Here is a 19237-nt window from a genome sequence, read left to right as displayed (position 1 = left end):
TGGAAATAGCTCGATAAACCGTACCAGCAGATGGCACTTGTGAATACACAGCATGTTTCTTGGGTTGTGTCACAGCCATAACTTCCCATGCCTGGCAAGTCGCCTTTCTGAGCAGCCCTCCAGTCTTTTGTATCAGCTCTTAAATGCCATGGCTTGTGGCCTGGCAACTGCTGTTCGAGGAGGAGAGCTCAGCTCGTTACGACATTAGGCAGAGACCAACTCAGTGTGTTTCTCCCTCCTCTCACTTGTAAAAGTAACGATAAAGCACTGCTTTGATTGCATGGGTGTATTAAAAGATACATATTTCTAAACAATACTGTTTGGTACCTACATAGTTCCTCAAAGCTATGGAGCACAACGTGGCTTTTTACACTCCACAGCTAATTTTAGACACGAGACCTACTTATTCCTAAATTGTGGATGGGTGAACCAAAGCAAAGATCTACAGCAAATTGGCTGAAGTTTACCAAAACAAAACAACTAAAATCACAACAACAAACTGCCAAATAAAAACCCACTGGAGACTTTGGTCCTTTGTTTTCTTGCCATGAACAAGAACTGAAGAGATACAGACACCAGAGATACAGGCCAGGCTTAAAAAGTAAAGAAAAAAAAAACCAAACCAAAAAACACCACCAAAAAGAGAGAAGACAGCCTAATATATTTTGTTACTTCATGTCAGTTTGGTTGAAATGTTTGTTGCCTTTCATCCCCTCTTGATTAGCTGATCTCAGGTCTGAATACTTGCATCTGGGTTTCTTAGCTTTATTTACAGTTAAGACCCCTGTTAATTAGAAATACATTCTAGAAAACAAGAACATGTAAAAAATAAATCAGTGAAGGTCAAGAATAGGCTCCTACAGCAATTCACAGACATAAATGGCACGTAGGTACGAAACTTTGATTCACTTGGCTGGGATTCATGAGTTGGGTGCTTATTCTCTGCATAACGGCTCAAAGGTAATAATCACAAATGGCGCTATTTAAATGGAAAATAAATAGCCCTGTCTCTTTAAGGACATCATGTCTCATTCTCAGTGGAATAATGGCAGATATAAAAAAGCTATGATTTCAATATTTCTCATTATGACTTCTCTCCCCGCTCATCTAAAAATAAAAGGCTACTCTGTAGTCCCAGATCAATCTAACTAAAAGAGAAGGGTTCGCTTACAACAACAAAATAGCAGCTCTGACACTAGTTACATATTCATCACATGTGAAAATGGCCCCATAATGCTGCCTTCAAACCCTTACAACAAGTTGTATTAAATTAGGTTGGTTTTGGACTTTTTTTTCATTCTTGCACCAAAAGCAAAACAAATATAGCTTTATTTAATGCTACTAAAAGGTACAGGTTCAACTGGAACCCCAAGGCATGTGGCTTTGTTGTTAAAGCACATATACTGACTCTATTGATTGGTGCAGTTCTCTGTGCAAGAGAATTTGTCACATCAATAGCAACTGAAAAATACTCAGGAGCTGTAATATGGTTTAAATGAGCAGTTACCACATCAATATAAAAAGCATTTTCAATGGCAGCAGATAGGAACCCTTTTGCAAAGCTAGCATTTGTTTTAAGATGAAGGATGACAACTCTTTTACAAGGAAGATGTTTTTTTTAAGTAATGGTGAGCAAAACAGCCACCACTGAAACCATCTTGGAATCACAGCACTCTCTGGGCAATAAATGCTGCAACGGAAAGAAATCTTCCAAGCAGGAAAGGAATGGCAATGCTGCAAGCCAGATGGATGTGAGGGCCAGAGAAAACCAATGCTGCTTGCTTTCTTCCATGATCATTTCCACTACTGCTGCCTAGAGCTGCAGATCCACCTCGGAGTTTGCCTTCCAGAGCCCTAGCCTGGCACGTTGCATGAGCTGGGAGAGCCAGAACAGATGCAAACACACACAGGACAGGAGGAAGAATGGCACAGAAATTTCCTGACATGTCCCCTCAATTCCAAGACAGAGCTGGGGGAGGAGAAGGCTTCTGTCATGCTTCACCCTCTCCCCTCAGCTGCATGTGAGAAATGTGGGAAATGGCCATTCCCTCACTGTGGCAGGTCTCTTTCTGTCTGTTTTCTCTCCGTTTTCAGGGTGGTTGGTTCTGGCCACAGCTGTGATTTTAATCCAACAGGCTGTCAAAAGACACTGAAGCACTGGAAAGCCACTTTGGATTTCCAATTTTGAAACTGAAAGGGAGGAGAAGTGCTCAGTTGCCATCACACTGCCAGGGGGGTCAGCGCTGCACTCAGGACCTATGGGCCGCCTTTCCCGCAGTCCCAGCTAGGAAGGGGAACACCATTTACCTCCATGTGAGTCACCAACCCCCAACGGATACTAAATGTGATCTAGGCAGGCACAGAGATAGACTCACTGACTTCAGGAACACGTAATCGAAATTAAAATGACAAACAAGGTGTAAAAGAGGCCCCTGAGATGTCCATGGAGATGACAGAAGGCTGAGGGGGGGATGATTCCTGGACTAGGGCAGAAGCTGAGCAGATTCAGGCCAGAAGAGACCGACTGTTAACGTTTACTATCCGAGGACAAACTGGCAAGGACTAAGAAGACAAGTCCACTGCACATTATGGAGCAAGCAGAAAATTCTATGAGTTCAGGAAATGTCTTTGATGAAAATGACTGGAAGCAGGGGAAGCAATTAAGGAAAAGCATCTTACGAGCATCTCTTGTTCCTACAAGAACAGCACTGTCCACTGCTGCATCAGTGGATAGGAGATTGTGAGGTCTGTTGGCTGGTTTCACAGACCCCCTAAGATGCATAGCCTCTGCCTGGGTCACAGCTGAACTGAGAAAAAAAAAATAAATGGGAAATTCATGGCAAAGAAGAAACCTACATTTTGTGGGATTGAAAAATCCCTAGGTTTCAATAATAAGAAATAGTGTTATATTTACAGGGGATGGAACATGCTTTTCCTGACGGTGTAATTTTAGAGTACAATTCTCTCAATCACATCCCTTCTTCCCTAGGGTTAACGTACAATGGACGTTCTTGTCATTCAGGCAAAAATCCCACTACAGGAAGACGAGAAGCGGCATGTGCTACAAGTTGAAGGAGATGAGAAATTTCACACTATCCTGATATCTTCTGGGTAACTGCTTATTTTATGATGACTAATAGGCAATTACTATGGTAATACTGCAATACAACATGTGTGAGGTTTGGGAATGAGAAATTATAGGTAACTACTTTGGACTCATTTCTATGGTAACAAAAAGTAATTGTCATTAAATACCAGTTATATTGCGGCTGTACCTGGTAATTATAGATTTTTTATGCCTAGTAACATAAATAAAACCAATAAATTTATTCAAAAGGTCCATGATTGTTTACTTATACGTTGTTATATGGAATACACAATGACAAACGCCTAATTAGGAAAAATAAACTCTATCACAAGTTTCATCTTGTCATCTGAGATGGATACTTTGTTTTTCAATTCAAGGCAATACATGAATTTCACATGTATTGAACAAAATTAAGAAAAAAATACCCCACCCCACTTAAACAGGTGAAAAATAATCAAGAGATCATGCCAATGAAAGTGTGTCCACAAGTTGCCATTTCTCACAACTGGACAAGTAACAGTAAGAAACTACATAACATGTACGTATGCAGGTGTAGCTATATCCTCCACAGTGGTATTACCCAAGAGCAAAATCAGCACTCCACAGTGCTACCACATATTGCCCTCATTTAAAGATAAAATGATTTAGATAAAGTTCATGTATGTTGCTACTCTCAAAAGACCCCTCATAAATCACATGTGAACACAAATGTTGAGCTTTTGACTATTTGTATAGTCACAGAAATAAAATCCAGAAACAACTGTTCAGCTCAAATATGTCATCTGGTCCAAAGTCTGGGTTTCTGTTTGTATTTCAAACTCTGAAAAAGGGTACTTCAAAAAAGGCCAGTTTCTAAACAAATCGTGCTATTAGCATAAACAAGAGGAGATTTTCCATCAAATTTTTTCATACCAGTATTTTATAAGTGTTTCTCATACCTTACCAGCTCCTTTTTTTCACTTGAACCAATACGCCACTTCCACAAACCATTTAATTCCTTATAAAACTATGTTTCTGGAGCAAAAGTATACCTTTTTTCCAGAACATTTTCTCCCAACACAGCTTTCATTGCAATATGGACTCTGACACTGTTTATGGTGAATTTGGCTTTGCAGTCTGGGTATGACAGGCCTCCTCTTTTGTCCCGCAAATTGCTTTTGTTAACCCCTCACACAAGCAAGCAATAAAGGTTGCATTGACTTAAAAAATATCATACCTGACAGTGAAATAAGAAAGGAGAAGAAACAGCATGTGTGTTCTTCTCCCCATTCACACATATTCTTGCAGTCCCTACAATCAAGCCAGAAGGACAGCGAAGTCCAAATGACACTTCAGGACTTTTCAGCTAATTCATGGCTTTAATTCACTGAAGGTTGATACTACCACCACTACCAAACTGAAGGCAAAACAGAACAGCAAGGAACGGGAAGCCTTACTGGGTCAGGCAACAAAAGCCTTTAGAGAACGGTCAGGATATTTCAGCTGCCTTGTCATGGCATTTCTGGGATACCTCAGCGAAGGGCTTCCCAGACTAAGAAACACATCCCTTTCTGTGCCAGTATAGAGTTTCATCTTTGGAAGGTGAGGCTGACAAATTGGAACTAATCTAAGATGGTGTGGTACAGTCATCTTGCCTGCAGGGACACATTTCAGCATTCAGCTGCAGAATGCCAGCTTAAGAACAAGCTCTCGATGAAGAAAAGTTCAGGCCAAGCCTGGGGATGCACGACTTTTAAATCAAGAACACTTTTTTTTTTTTCCCCTTAGTCTAACCCCATATCCCTGGGGAGGGGAATAGGTTCAGGAAATGATAATGCTATACCACAGACAGAGAGAGAACAGTCAAGAAATCTCTCTTCCCAGCACTACTTTTACGGAGAAACTTTTTTTCAGGGTTTTGGCTTTTTTTTTTTTTCTATATTCTTTCACTAAACTAAAGATCAGTCACGCACCATCCCCAGCAAAAGGGGTCTTTCAATTCAGGTGAGAGCTGAAGGACAAGTTACCAACAGAACAGAGGCCAAATTATGCTGAAGACCCACTATTTTACCTAAAACAACCGATTGCATCATCCTGGACAACATAATTTAGAAGCCAACATGACATAACATTTTCTGTGCACTGTAACTACAAAGCCAGTTTCACTGAGTAGTACAGTAATACCAGGCTTTAAAGACTTCAAGAAAGGGGCAAAGCCTGTCTTCCTGTTTTAGAAGAGACCTTACATATATTACCACGGTAGACAGTAGGTACCTGTCATTATACTGGGTATATTCCTGTGGCAAAACAAGGTCTATAGAAGTTTTTTTTCACTAATGAAAGGGTACAGTGTAGCAGCCACTCTTACAGGAGGGTATGATGCTAGCAAACAGCAGGTCGCAGTGCGAGCAGGAAACATCCCTATTAGCCACTCCGTATTTTGGCTTCCACTCTCAGGGCTCCGCTTCTCTGCGCCTAACCCCTCTGACACTTGTACCCAGCCAGGTCCTAACTACTGCAGTATAGTTTGCCCATGATTTTTCATTTCTCGGCTCTTCTCAAAGAAACTGATGAAAGCAAAAACGTTTTGCTTTTTAAAGAGGCAGAAACATCACTGGAAAAAAAATTTATTTCACCAACTCTCGTAGTTTATGGACTTAAATAACAGCTATTAAGAGACAGGACCCTACTAGTTCACTTCCATTTAAAAGATTCATGCTCCAAGATTACAAAAAAATGGCAAATTTTCTCCATTTATTTAAAATAAACTCAGACTTTTTGAAATTGTGCGTACAACTTCCAAACACTCTAGATTGGAGGGGATGCTTAATTACTCTTAAGTCACATACGGCACCTTATCTTTTCATTCCTAACTGTATGGGTCCACAAGTACACTTCTTAAACTCTTGCATACACTTGAGTAAGTTTATAAAGTTTCCACACATCCCCATACACTGGGCATTGACGTTCATTTCCATGACTGTTTATTTTAGAGCCTCCTGAATGTACGCAACATAAAAACCCCCTTCGTCACAGATGCAGCTGTGCCGCGAGCACTTGTGCGCAATAGCTGTGATATTAAACTCACTTGTTGCTGGTTATGAACATTTCACCACAAGAAAGTCCCTTTAGAGCCACAACCCATTTGGTCTTTTCTCTTGAGAATGTGAAACAGTTTATAGATAATAGACAATTCCTGGAATTATTGTTGCAGTTTTGGCCTGAACTCATAAACCTAAGCTTGCAAACACTCAGAACAAAGGAATAAGGATTTTAGAGAAGAGCAGAGGACCCAAACCCTCAGTGAAAGTCCTGCGCCTCCAAAAATGACAGCAAAGAGAATCCCCTCAGTCAGCTGTTACCTTATCATCCTGTGTAAATGAATGTTCAGTGCCTGTTTTGATCTCAGAACTAGTATATCCCACTTCCTCCTACAAGAACCACCAATATACTCAGGCTTTCAGTGGTGCCCACTGCACCTGGGATTTCAGAGGACAGCAAAAGTACATCTGACAGCATACTTTGCCAACTGTACAAAGCCATGTACTAGTGGGGTAAAAATAAATAAAAAAAATAAATAAAATCTTTCTCACTGGCAGGAGATCAATTTACAAACTCAAGCATGAAGTTTAATTACCCATTTCATTATCTTAGCTTGCATAGCTCTGAATGTGAACCTTCAATGAACCAAAGAAATAGTTGCTAGCTGCTGCTTTGAGAAAGAGGGAGATAACAGGAAGTTCAAATGCTTGAAACTGCTCTTGCTGCATATGGCACCGCAGAGCTTCTTTGCAAAAGCAGAGGGGTTATCCCCAGCCAATAGATCTGTGCTATACTGTGCTACTTGGAAGACTTCTGAAAGTCCTATTTATGTGCTAATCTCAACAAAGACCAAAAGAGATGAAACAGACTTATCAGGACAATCACAGAGAAGCCTCAGTGTTAAATTTTCAAATGGTAGCAACTGATCCTTAGAGTTTTGTTATTTTTTTAAAAATTCATCCGGTAAATTCAAGCAAATAAATTGTGATGTGCTTGTGGATTTTGTATGAGCAGGAAATAAAGTGTTGGCTGTAAATTATTCACTCAGCACTAGTTAACTACAATGCCGGCACAATACTAGGCTTTTTAATATTCTCCTCAAGATAATAGGTAGCATTTTGCTTATTACCCTCATTTTTAAGTTATTAGTTACATTAGCCTTTCCGTAAATAAAGTGAAGAATTGCAAGAAAATCAAATGCTTTTCCAACGACTTCATTAAAAGTTCAGGAGGGTTGAAAATTCTGCATATCACAAAAGGCTAAAACAATAGAATACAGTCAGGCTCAGCAATTCCAAATGAATTCACAGGCTCTTTCATAATACCTGGGCTCCCAATAGGCTTTTCAAGTTACGAGCCGTATGCATGTCTGCAAAGCTGCAATACCTCTAAAAGGTATAAATAACAGCGCAGGAGAAAAACCTACAGGGCAAGTGAATTTATGGGGGAAAACAAAAACTACTTAATTGTAACCGGAGCTACCTACGTGCAAGGTACTTGGAGCAGAGTGAAGCAATGTAGTGTCAGATTCTGGAGCTGGTTTAGGGCTTTATTCTTGTAAGGTGACATAACTATTATGATAAATTCCTAATGCTGTCAGATGCCACTACTACAGTATCAGTCTCCAGCTTTGGATTTGCCAAGAGTTGAGGGAATACCAGTGTAGCTGGAGGGAGACCACATGTTCTAGGAAGTTTCACTTATAGAATGTGCATATAAATACTATGAAAGCACCCACAGAATTCTCCACTATTTCAGTTTAGGAAGAGGCAAAGCACAGGAGAGCTAAGCAGCAGATATCAAACCAAACAACAGACAGCAGCACCATTTTCTGCAACTTCTGGCTACTTCCTCAGTGGTCTCCTCATCTGCACAATAACCCACCTTTATTCTGCTTAGCAATGCAATACCTAATTAGATCAAAGCTCAGGGTAGCCTGGTTACAGAGTATATTGTGTTATTTAGTCTTGCGCTGTAAGCAAAACCACACACAGTTTATTACATTTCTCAGGGGCTTCTCCAGAGAAGTATGTGGTAGATGTAATTGCCCCCACAAACAAATCATCAACTAATCAACTGCTTTTCATTATCACCTCCAGCAGCACATTTATTTTGTAAATAAATGCATTAAGAGCAAACAATTTTAGGGGAAACAAAAGATTATCTGAATACATTCTCTACAGAGGAGGTGGTAAAGTAGTAATTCAAATACTAAAATGAAGCAAAATTAGCATAGGGTGGAATGATTATTCCATTCCATGTATCCCTATCTATTACAGTGCAATAATAGACGGAAATCTGTGACTTTAATGGATGATCTGGGTAGTTGAAGGGAAATGTGATTGACTGACACATTTACATAGAGGCTGATGAGCAGCATAATGAGTGCATTTATAAAAAACAGCTAAGGTCTAACTCCAAAATGACTAACTCCCACACCTCCAGGACGCTTGCAGAGCAGATACCCTGCTATCTTGGAGAGCTGTTCTACCTCCTGAAGCACGGAAATCAAATTTGCCACTGAACCCCAGGCCTCAATGGAAACTTTAGGAAGCAGCCACATGAGAACCTCCAGTTTAAAAGGTATGGATTTAAATGAGCCATATAAGATTCAGTGACAAAACAGCGTGGGGTGCACAAACTAGATATAACAATATGCAGATTCATACTCTACACCATACCTGTAGTTTCCTAGGTATACTCCATCAGGATTGAGCATGGGTGCAATCTTGAAGACCAGGTGGTCTCTCAGAACTTTTGCAATGGGATGCTGGCTCACAAGGAAATCAATTATACCTGAGAAAAATGAAAGAAGAGTTTGAAGAGGGGAGTCTTATAACATCAATGACTTCCAGACATCTGAAATTTCACATGTAAGATTAGAATGATCATTAGTCTTGCTTCCTGTCACTGCTCCTGCTTCCAACTGACCAAACCACTTGTAATCATATTGCACCTGCCACTTTCTAAAAACTCTAGAAACAAAAATGTTAAGAATACCTTAGTCCATCCTCACAACGTAGCTATATTGTGCTTGAATTATCAAAGTCAAGATTCCACTGAGAGAGAAATTACTGCTCATCATCTGAGCCAAAACAGCACAACATTTCTCCTCCTAAATGATAAAATTGAGTACTAGTTCAAGCTTAGCTCCTTAAACACACAGCACACATACATGGGTACCTACTGCAGCTCAGCTCATGAGTGGCCATTTGCTGAACCAAGGCACCTCAAATTTATTTGAGCACATGCCCAGACCCACCCTTGACACATGAACACAGAGTTCAGATCATCTGCATGCATAAAGAGAAACAAAATTCCCACACTAAAACTGGGAGAGTTACATAAACCCTGTGCCAGGCACGAGGAAGCCACAGGACTGAGAGACTGGAATTGATAAGGTCCGATTCTTCACTTAAAAACCAAGAGCAATTCAAACTCATCAGTGAAGTTCCTTTAACATGGTAGCAAGGTGAGTGACAGGGTACCCAGATCCTAACTGCCCTTCCTGCAGGCACCATCAGAGCACCAGACACCCACAGGAGCTCCTGTCTCTGGGCATTGTGCTCAGGGAGCAACTAAACATCTCCTTGCTCCAAGGCTGGGGCAGGAGGCAGGCAGCCTGGCAGTTAAATTCATTGCTTATTCCTCCACTGAGTTGGTACTGACAGAAATAGCTTCCAGGGAATGAATGTCGAGATAAATTGAGTTCCTGTGTAATCTCAGGACACCCACAGATAGGTCATGACAATTTGCTATTTATTGTAAGGTCCATCCTGTGAAGCAGGAACCATTTACTGAATTTCCCCAGAATAAATCAATCACTACGCTCTAGCAACAGGATAAAATTATGCAGAGAAAAATTAAGGCTGATCATCAGTAAAACTTCGCTAATGGCGAGCTCTATTAGACTGTGGAATTGTCTCTCCAGGGAAAGAGTGGAATCCCGTCATCAGAAAGGTTTAATGTTGGACAGGGCAAAGCCCTAGGGAATAGATATAACAAGCAACAATTCAGCATAGAAGAGATGGCATGGGCTAACTAGCTGGCTTCAAAAAGCTGACTTCAGACCTGATATTTCGTGATGCAACCAAAATCTTTAAAAACAAACTAAAACCCAGGTACATGCCAGGTTAAACACAGTTATTTATAGCTTGGCTGAAACATACATTAAAGATGGGACCAAAATCTCCTATTCTGTACAGCTCCTTCATCTAGCCTATTTCCTAAGGCCCATCTTGTATTTCAAATACTAACAAATCTGAACCTATGCTGCTGTTGGAATGACTTCTAATTTGCTGAGGCACACAGGGAAAAATGAGGCTTCTGAAATGTCTAAGATGATCAAGGTATAACTGACTCTAAACATCAGCAATTTTTTAATCTATTAGTGACTAATCCCAAAGAAGAGAAAGTCCCTTTCTATAACCAGGTCTTCCACTTGAGAAGAGACTAAACCTGAATTTCTGAGGCAAATTAGCATATACATAATTATATTGCTCAGGAAATGTTTCTGCAATTACCTCTTCCCAATGAAGGAAACCAAACATTGATCTGCTTTTTAGCCAGTGGTGTGTCTTGTGTTCATTATACAACAGCAAGAACATGAAAAAACGGCAGGGACACAGTTGGATCCTGAATAACCAGGTTTCCCAACTGTATGCAAACATGAAAGGCTTAGCTACATTAAACTGCTGCTCTAACTGTTTTCTGGCAGTGTCTAAAGCATAATCCACATCACTCACACCTGGAGTGCTCAAAACTACTTAAAGGGATAGAATCCCACATTTGGTCCACGGCTTCTGGAGACACTGTGCTGGTTTTAGTTTTAGTGAGCTTACAACCTGATTGAAAACATCACACCAGTCTGTGTTTTCTAACAGAAAATCTACTGATTCAGTAATGGGTAAGTCCAGAACATACCCCATGCTAGGTCAGGCTTGATCTTTCAAAGCAGTCACAATAAAAAAGTGACACAAAAATCACGTTGCATACACGATCAAAGAACTTGGTGGAACAGTTTTGCCATAAGATCTGGCAGTGCACCAACTATGAACTTGCGACAGCTCTTCATGCAGCAGGGAGGACCACAGATACCACAGAGTTAACATGACTGCTTTTAATCCACAGGTAACACAATAGTCCAAACTCCCAGAGCTTTGCTCTGGCTGTAACTGCACCAGGGAAGAGGCTTGGCCAGGTTCTGCTCATTTTGTTCCTGTTATTGATGCAGTCTCACTCACAAAGCTTGGCAAAAAGTGTCTTGGCAACTACAAGTTACAGTTTTCAGCTTCATGCAGGAAACAGCTATTCCCTAACCAAGAACATGGTATGACATGTACAAATATGCAACGGGTGACCCTCTGCTCTGCATGATTCCCTGTCATACCTGGTATGCCAGCTAAAGGGAAGAGACTGACCTTGGGCACCCAGCAGCTTGGTGGCACAAGACATCCAGCATTTCCCAACATACCCCAATTATTAGGGAGTACTGTGGCCAAGTTCATCTGTTCTAAAGAGATGTACTGAATTTTCTTGTTTTGGAGACAGTTAATTAAATCTCAAGTCTTACCCCACAATAAAAATACAAAACAAGAGTTAAAAGTAACTGACTCACAGAAGTCCAACCTGGAAGTAAAGGCAGTTCCAAAGAACATAAGAAAAGCATCAGATGAAAGCATACGTCTATGTATACAAACATCACCATAAAATTATTGCAAACATCCAAACAATCAATACAATTAGCAAATAGCTTTGTCTTCCTGAGGAACCCAATAGCCTCTGGATCGATAACATTTAAAGTAAAGAGACTGGTATCAGACTATATAAAAAAAATACCATTGCAGAGAACTTGGTCCTCCTGTTAATAAATCAATACAAACTAAATTTTACAGCTTCTATAATCAGCAAGAGACATATCAGTGTATCTCATTAGACCAGGGTTAAGAATTTGGCAGCAACCAAAGCCCATTTAATATCATTTACTTCAAGGCAGACATGGCAATACAACAGATGCCCTAATTTATTTGTTGATCTTTGTATTAAAATAACAGTTTGCTGGTAAACAGGAAGGGTAATGATGCCAGTCACCCTTGTTAGTGGCTAATAATTGCTTAATTTGTCCACTAATTGACCTGTGCTACTGTTGAAGCACTGGATCGTGTTGCAGGGCATGAAGTAAACAAGGCCACTGTAATGTTACTTTAGAGAATGACTTCTGGAAATAGAACTACTTATTGCTATAAATTTTCTCTTCACAGATGAGCAGATTAATTGGTCTGCCAATTAGTCTGCTATTAAAGAAAAAAAGGGCTGCCCGCAGATTGGTTGGATCTTCGAACCGCAGCCCCAGTTTGGGTCAAATGAAATAATCCAATCTGAATCAGTCACATCAGCTATGAAAAATAAGACAAGTATTATTTAAAAACAAATCTATGTGGCTGGAGATCAAGGAAAATAGCCTGGTATCTAAGTATTAGCTCTTCAAGTGACTTTAAAATAAAATGGAGAACGTGATGGGGAACGGGTCTACTCTTCACATTACATTACAGAAAATTTCTCCAATTAAAAGAAGCAAAACAATATAGATTATTTTCATATCACCCTTTCTGGAAAGTAATTAAAATAATTATTTTTCAAATAATAACATGCAATTATAGATGCTGCCTGGAACTGGAACAGCTCAGAAATCAGCATTCAGCCATGACATAAGAAGAGGCTTATCCATAGCCCACTAAAAATCAACCAAACCATTAACTTCAAGGAGCTTTTCATATTTGCGATGGAAAGGAAAAAAAGAACTGAGAACACAGAAAAGGGAAAAGAATGCGGATGACTGAGTCATTAGATACACTGTCACAATGGCTGCAAACATTTTAGCAGTTTTTACCAGTCTTCCTTGTAAACACAGCTTCACTGAAACTGTATTAAATCAGAACCAAGCCTCCTCTCCTCTGAGCCACTCGTCTTTCATTTTTCTCTCACAAGGCTAAACATGCCTTTTCAAATGTGTCTTTGCTTCTGCAGCTCAGCACCTCTCACCTACTCCAACACCAGATACTGTAGCATCTCTCTGCCCACCCCCATCCAGCTCAAATTATGTATTAGTACTTCACAAGCAAGTCGACCATTCCCTCTCCCATAACGTGTCAAAGGGACTGTCTCTGCTCACATGATCTCTGCTGCTCTAGCTGGGTGCTTCCTCCATCAACCACCCTAAACTCTGTTTAAACTTCCTGCTGTCTCTAACGCGACCTCTCCACATTTGCTCCATCTAAAGAAAAGCCTGCCTTATCCCATTTCTCCATTACCACATCCTTTCACTCTCAGTCTGACAATATGTTTAATTGTATAACTATATAATACATTTGCCCTGCTCCTATTACAGAAAATCTAATCACCACAGATCCTAATGCAATATGGCAACTGCTAATGCAAACGTATCCTGGACTGCGGCTAGCATATGCTGAGAAAGAAGTGATTTATGTTTCCAGAGCCATTTCCTCACACTGACTGGCTGCTGGTATCCCCCAGTCAGCCCACCACAGACCATAAGTTAAAGGGAATGTAACAATTAGGCTCCAGTGACAGCAGGGTATGTCCACTGGAAAGTGAACACAAGGGAGTCCTGAACCTGTGTGCATACATAAAGTACCAAAATGCTCTGTTAAAGGAGACCAAAGCCAATGTGAAAGGCACTTCACTTACACTTTTGTGGAGAGTAGAAAACATGCAGAGTTGGGCTTTCTGGAGAGGTTTTTTCTTTTTTAACGTGATGGTAAAAAGAAAAAAAGTCAGATAGAGCCAAGTGGCTACAGTATTCCATCTCCACAGAACAAGTACAGCACAAACAGTAAGCAACAACAAGACACTGTGCCACCATTTGTCTGTGAAGGAGCTCTTGTTCAACAAAGGAGCCCTTTTTGGTTCAGACTTTGGCCTTCCTTGTGGCGCTGCAGAGAAAAACACAACCACAAAATGGGAAAACGACAGATGACCACTCTTCTCCATCCCAACATCGTGGGAAAGGTGCGGAATCACACTGAGCCCTACCAAGCACAGGTCACAGCAATGCTGTGCCAGTGTGGTCTCTACCAAACACCAATCTCTGCTTCCAGCACAGCCCCCAGCACAGGCTGGGAGAAGCGATCTGCTAGCATCTTAGTCTGAAGTGCTTCCAATGTTCAACATGATAGCAAGAAGAGGAGAAAAAAAAAAGAAAAAAGAAAAGCCTTAGAATGGTGATAAATGAGCAGAGCTGACTCACAGCAGGGTTATTGACATGATCTAACATCATGCTGTCACTGAAATTATCCCTACAAAAGATCATTGCATAGAGTGATCCATAAGCACAAGATCATTGCAGATGCTGACTCTGCTCCTTCTTCCAGTGTTCCTCCTCAAAACAGACTGCCAAAGTCATCTGGTCTTTTTTTACACTTTCTCAAAAATGCTTATTGGTAAGGATATACACACATACATTGATTCTAACATCGATACAGAAGGAATTTATAGATTGTGAATGCTTTATTAATTGGTTTCCTTGTCTTTCCATAGGTCCTTTTGGAAACCATGGCAAGACCAAAGTTTATTTCATCAACATTATAAAAACAATATGGGTGATAAAGGAGCACTGCAAAACTAAACCAGGCACCTGGTTACAGTGTTAGATGAAAGAAAATTTATTGCCTGAAGCCTATCTGTCAATGGTTTCCAGTTGCCAAAGTTGATATTTATCTGCATGAATATCCCTCTCTGAGTAGCTACTGCAATTAAGTGAGAGTAGGAAGATCCAGAACACTGGCTGGTTTTCATTAGCTCCCTCTCCAGCTATTATCAGTGCACACAAAAGTGCAGAGGGGGATGTAGTACCATGCACAAAACCTCAATGAATATTAAACACACACTACTACTCTGCTCAGGCTCTGGTCCCCCTGTTTCCTCTATGCTGATGCTCAAAATTCATCTAACCTTCCTCCAGGACAGGCTCAGAAGGGGCTGGCACAGCCCTGCAGGTGCCACATGATGAAAAACAATCAAGGTCTCAAGAAAAATGCAGAGAAGTTAATGATTTTCTCAGTGGTTCCTATGGACAGGGAGCTTTCAAGAGAGGTAACAGCCAAACAACACAATGACCCATGAGAAAACACACAGGAACCAACCAAGGCAGGTGAGACTGTTCAGAATGATGCAGTATGTGAACCAGATATGTTCCTGGTTCATGTAAAATTAACAGAAGGACAAGGATTAATTGATTGTCCTGGAATACCAAGCCTTTTGATTGCAATTTGTCCCCAACTAGACAAATAGATGTAAAGTGAGATCGTGTTGCTTGAGTGTGGTTGGTTAAAGGCACCACAAAAAGTCTTTAGGCCTCTGTGGTCATTGGAGTTTGGAAAATTTTTTAAGAATTCTTTTTTTTTTTTTTAATCTGCAACCATCATTGATACTGTAAAAAACCCAAACAACCCACAAAACCCTACACAAAGAAACTACCACCCAAAAACCCCAAACAACAAAACACCAAATAACCCCCTAGAACAACCTCCCCACCAAACAGTTAAGCCCCTGGTGAGTTGCACACATGGCCCTGCTTATTTTTAAAAAAGTTTTAATCAACTCTAGGCAGAAAAGTTGGCCACCTAACTTTAAGGATTCAGCAATGGCAAGCAGATTGATTAGGAGCACATCAAGCTATATTACAGCATATTTGTTCTTTTATTTACCATTTACTCTCTCATCTAGTCTCTGCTGTAACTCTATGTCTCTTCAAAACACAGGATTAAAAGCAAAGGAAATCTCAAATAATGGGATAAAATGAATGTGCAGGAAATGAATGGGTGAATTAGATTACAGCAGATGAAACACTGAGGTCTCAAATGCAAAATGCATGGAGTTTATTTAATTTGTTACTCTTTTAAAATGAAAATATGCTCACTGACTTGAATTAGTAATTTCCCTGTTTTAAGATATGTTAGGCCATTACAGCTAGGCCTGTTTCCAGAGCAGTGAAATAAATGGAAAACAGCCAGTCTCCTAGGGAATGCACTAGCTCACCGCGTTTTGCCAGCCCAGTGAAACAGCGCTAATGTCACCTCCAGAGAAAACCCTGCTTCTGCTGTAGGGGCTGCATGCAAAGGAATTCATCACAACCAGCAGCAAATACTTAAAATGGCAGAGAAAGGCACCATGGATTTTAACTCCAGTTTCAGTGTGTGTGGCAAACACAGACAGTAATTGATTTAAAGAATGTTTTAAAAATTATTGTTCCTGACCTCTCCCTCCTCCTCTCATCCACTTAGCGAAGAGCTCCACAAATAATTGATCTGGCATTCAGTGTGGTTGAAACACAAATCCACACGAAGGAAGCAAGAGGGGGGAAACTGCAGTAAAGAGCCTTCCAAACGGGTTCTGCCAATATAAGAGAGAAAAACTGCTCTGGCCCAAACCAGGGCATCCCACCACCTCACACTCCCACCCCACCAGGTTTCTCAAGTATATTCTTTGCATGTAACAATCTGAGGAGACTGAAGGCTCTCTTGGAGAGCCTCAAATGTGTGGCAGGTCTCTCTAAAAAGATCAGCAGAGCATAGTTTGTGAGGACAGTGAGTAGCTGTTGTGTTACTGCATCACAGCTCTGTAATTAAATATGGCTCTGGCCATTCTGGTACCCAAACATTTCAACTGCTTCACAGAACCCCCCCCAAAAGTTACAAAAATCCTTCTCATACTGCTATATGGATACAGGGGGGCTTTTCTGCCATTACAGCCCCAAATGACATTCAGACTGCAAATTCAATGATGATTTGCAAATATCTTGCCATAGTAAAAAAGAGTAATGGGTAATAAGATGGAGCATATGATGCCACTAGGCAGACCACCTTGCCCATTTTAACATGTCTGCTTATTAAGAATAGATGGGACAGACTAGGATAGAAAATACCCTGCAAAATTATTTCCTTACATTGATACTCCCTGTTTTCACAAACAAAACAAAGGTACATTTACACAATATGCCCCTTACGTGCCACTCTTTGCTACGTGTCTACTTTTAGACCATGCAAGCGTTGCTTCAAAACCCTGCAGAGTTCCAGGCTCTGGTGCTCCAGATGTGTTTCAAGCAGAGGGCCTATGTAGGGAAATGGCTATGACTGGAATAGCATCAGCCACAAATCAGCAGTCTAGAAGTAGAATCAGTTCAGTGCAAAAGAAGTTGATAAGTGATGAGTGTTTGGGATTTCCTATGTATTTTTATGAGCTGTGGCTCTTTCCTCATAAAAAGATTCACATCTGCTTTGGAGAGTATGTGACTGCTGGTGTTAGGCTGGAGCACAACATCATGATCCAGTGCTGAAAAGATATAAATATACATTGCCAGTAAAACATAATTAAAGTTGGCATTCTCAGTGACTAGGATGCAGGACCAGGAGCCAGAATGCCTGATCTTGGTCTCTAGCACTGCTGATTTTTGGCAAGGTGCTACCAGAGTCTGCTGTTTTATTATGTTCAACTTGAGATAGCAATGGCCAGATTCACAGGGCAGCAAAGCTAGCATCTTTAGGGACAAAACCAGCAGATGGATTTTTCAAACAAACTCATGAAGCTTGGTGGTGCTGACTGTATTGTTGGTCACTTTGGAAATGCAGGCTTGGAGTACTCTCAGCTCTACAGTCTTTTCTTCCAAAGTCAAGGAGCACTGAAACTGTTCCACGAACTGTTTATGTGCTCAGCACTTTATAGGATCACCACAGAGTGATGCTCATCACCTTGCAGGATCACCTGGGAAGGGTAAAATGTGGTATTTGAATTTTCCCTGTTAAAACTGTCAACACAGAACAAAAAAGAAAAGAAGAAAAAAAGAAAAACAATGAAGCTTTTTGTGGGGCAAGTATAGTTTCTACTTGAAAGTTCTCCAGATACTTAATTCTGGCCAACATCTGGTCATGCCTGAAAAAAATAACAGACCTTTGTAAATTATGAGATGAGACCACAAGAATTGTCTCATTTCAAAGGACTGCTTAGATCATATTTAAGCATTTTTCTGATAAAACAGTCTTCTAGCATGGATTAAGATTTGCTCTGCTGCTTTGGCAGTTTAACAGCTTGAGATCCCAAGGAACCTAGCAGTCTGACCCTTTCTCTCATTTGTTGGAACCAGCAATTTATGGCCTCAGGACTCACTTTGATGCCATTGATTTGGATTGTGGATTTTTGAAGACTTTAGGAAAAAAAGATATAGAACAATGGAAAAAAAAGGTAGATTCTCAGCAGCTTCAAACTTGGGGGTTCATAGCAGCAGCAGCAGGATTCTTGAACACTCGACCAGAGAAGCAGTAGGGTGATAGTGGCACCATCTACCTCATCCCTCTTAGCACATGGGACTTGTACACTCTCTCTCCAGCAGCACTGGGTACTCACTGTGAGTCCAGGTGGTACTTCAGGTTATTCTCTCCCATTACTTCATGTTTTCTGCCTCTCCTGTTCCTGACAGCAATTGGAACCCCAGTAGTTTCAAAAAGTTACACCAATAGAGGGGTGTAGAAGGCGGCCAATGCTGAATTTGTCTGGTAAGAAGTGCAAGATTGAACAGAGGGGAGCAGACTGCCTCCTAACCTCTGCAAAGATGAGCCTGTGCCTCAGCCACTTGGTTACCCTGATGGCTGATGTAGCTTCCTTAATTGCAACCCAGCCTCCCTGAGGCTGGCAGGCAGTCATACAGTTCTCCAGCAGAACTGCAAAGACCTATGGAACTGACTTGAAAGAACACGCCAGGTTGTCAAGGAGAGGACGTATCGGCAGGAGTATACAGCTGCTGCAGGAGCGCCTGAAGGGTTCATAAATTCAGTGCACAGCACAGACTGAGTGGGTGGCTTTGTTTTCTTTAATTTTCCTAATATGCTGTAAGGAGCACAGAGTTCTCTTTGCATGGAAATGAGCTTACCAATACCCCCTAGATGATGCCTCTCTTTCTCCTGGGAAGAAACAAAAGGGTTCCTAGAGAAACACTGCAGGGATCAGATGATCTCGCTCTATTAATGAATTACTTGGGATTTATCAGAATCATTCTAAAAATGTTGCTTCAGAAGACGATATGTTTGGTCATTATTATTCAAAGTCCGTCCTTCCCAT

At 40.8% G+C, this 19237-nt stretch overlaps 1 protein-coding gene across 1 annotated transcript in view; it reads right to left on the bottom strand.

Annotated features, from left to right (window-relative positions):
* Window positions 1–19237, bottom strand: part of LOC311193423 (BEN domain-containing protein 5) — a gene marked incomplete at both ends in the record, with an annotated part of 931749 nt that overhangs the window by 184156 nt on the left and 728356 nt on the right. The window contains one exon of the mRNA XM_084266248.1: window positions 8791–8905. Within this exon, the coding sequence (XP_084122374.1) occupies window positions 8791–8905 (115 nt within the window). The remainder of the gene's footprint in view (window positions 1–8790; window positions 8906–19237) is intronic.

Source organism: Gallinula chloropus, assembly GCF_964237585.1.
Source record: "Gallinula chloropus genome assembly, chromosome: 6".
Lineage (NCBI taxonomy): Eukaryota > Metazoa > Chordata > Aves > Gruiformes > Rallidae > Gallinula > Gallinula chloropus.
Note: the sequence above shows the minus strand (reverse complement) of the source record. Positions and strands in the feature narration are given on the sequence as shown.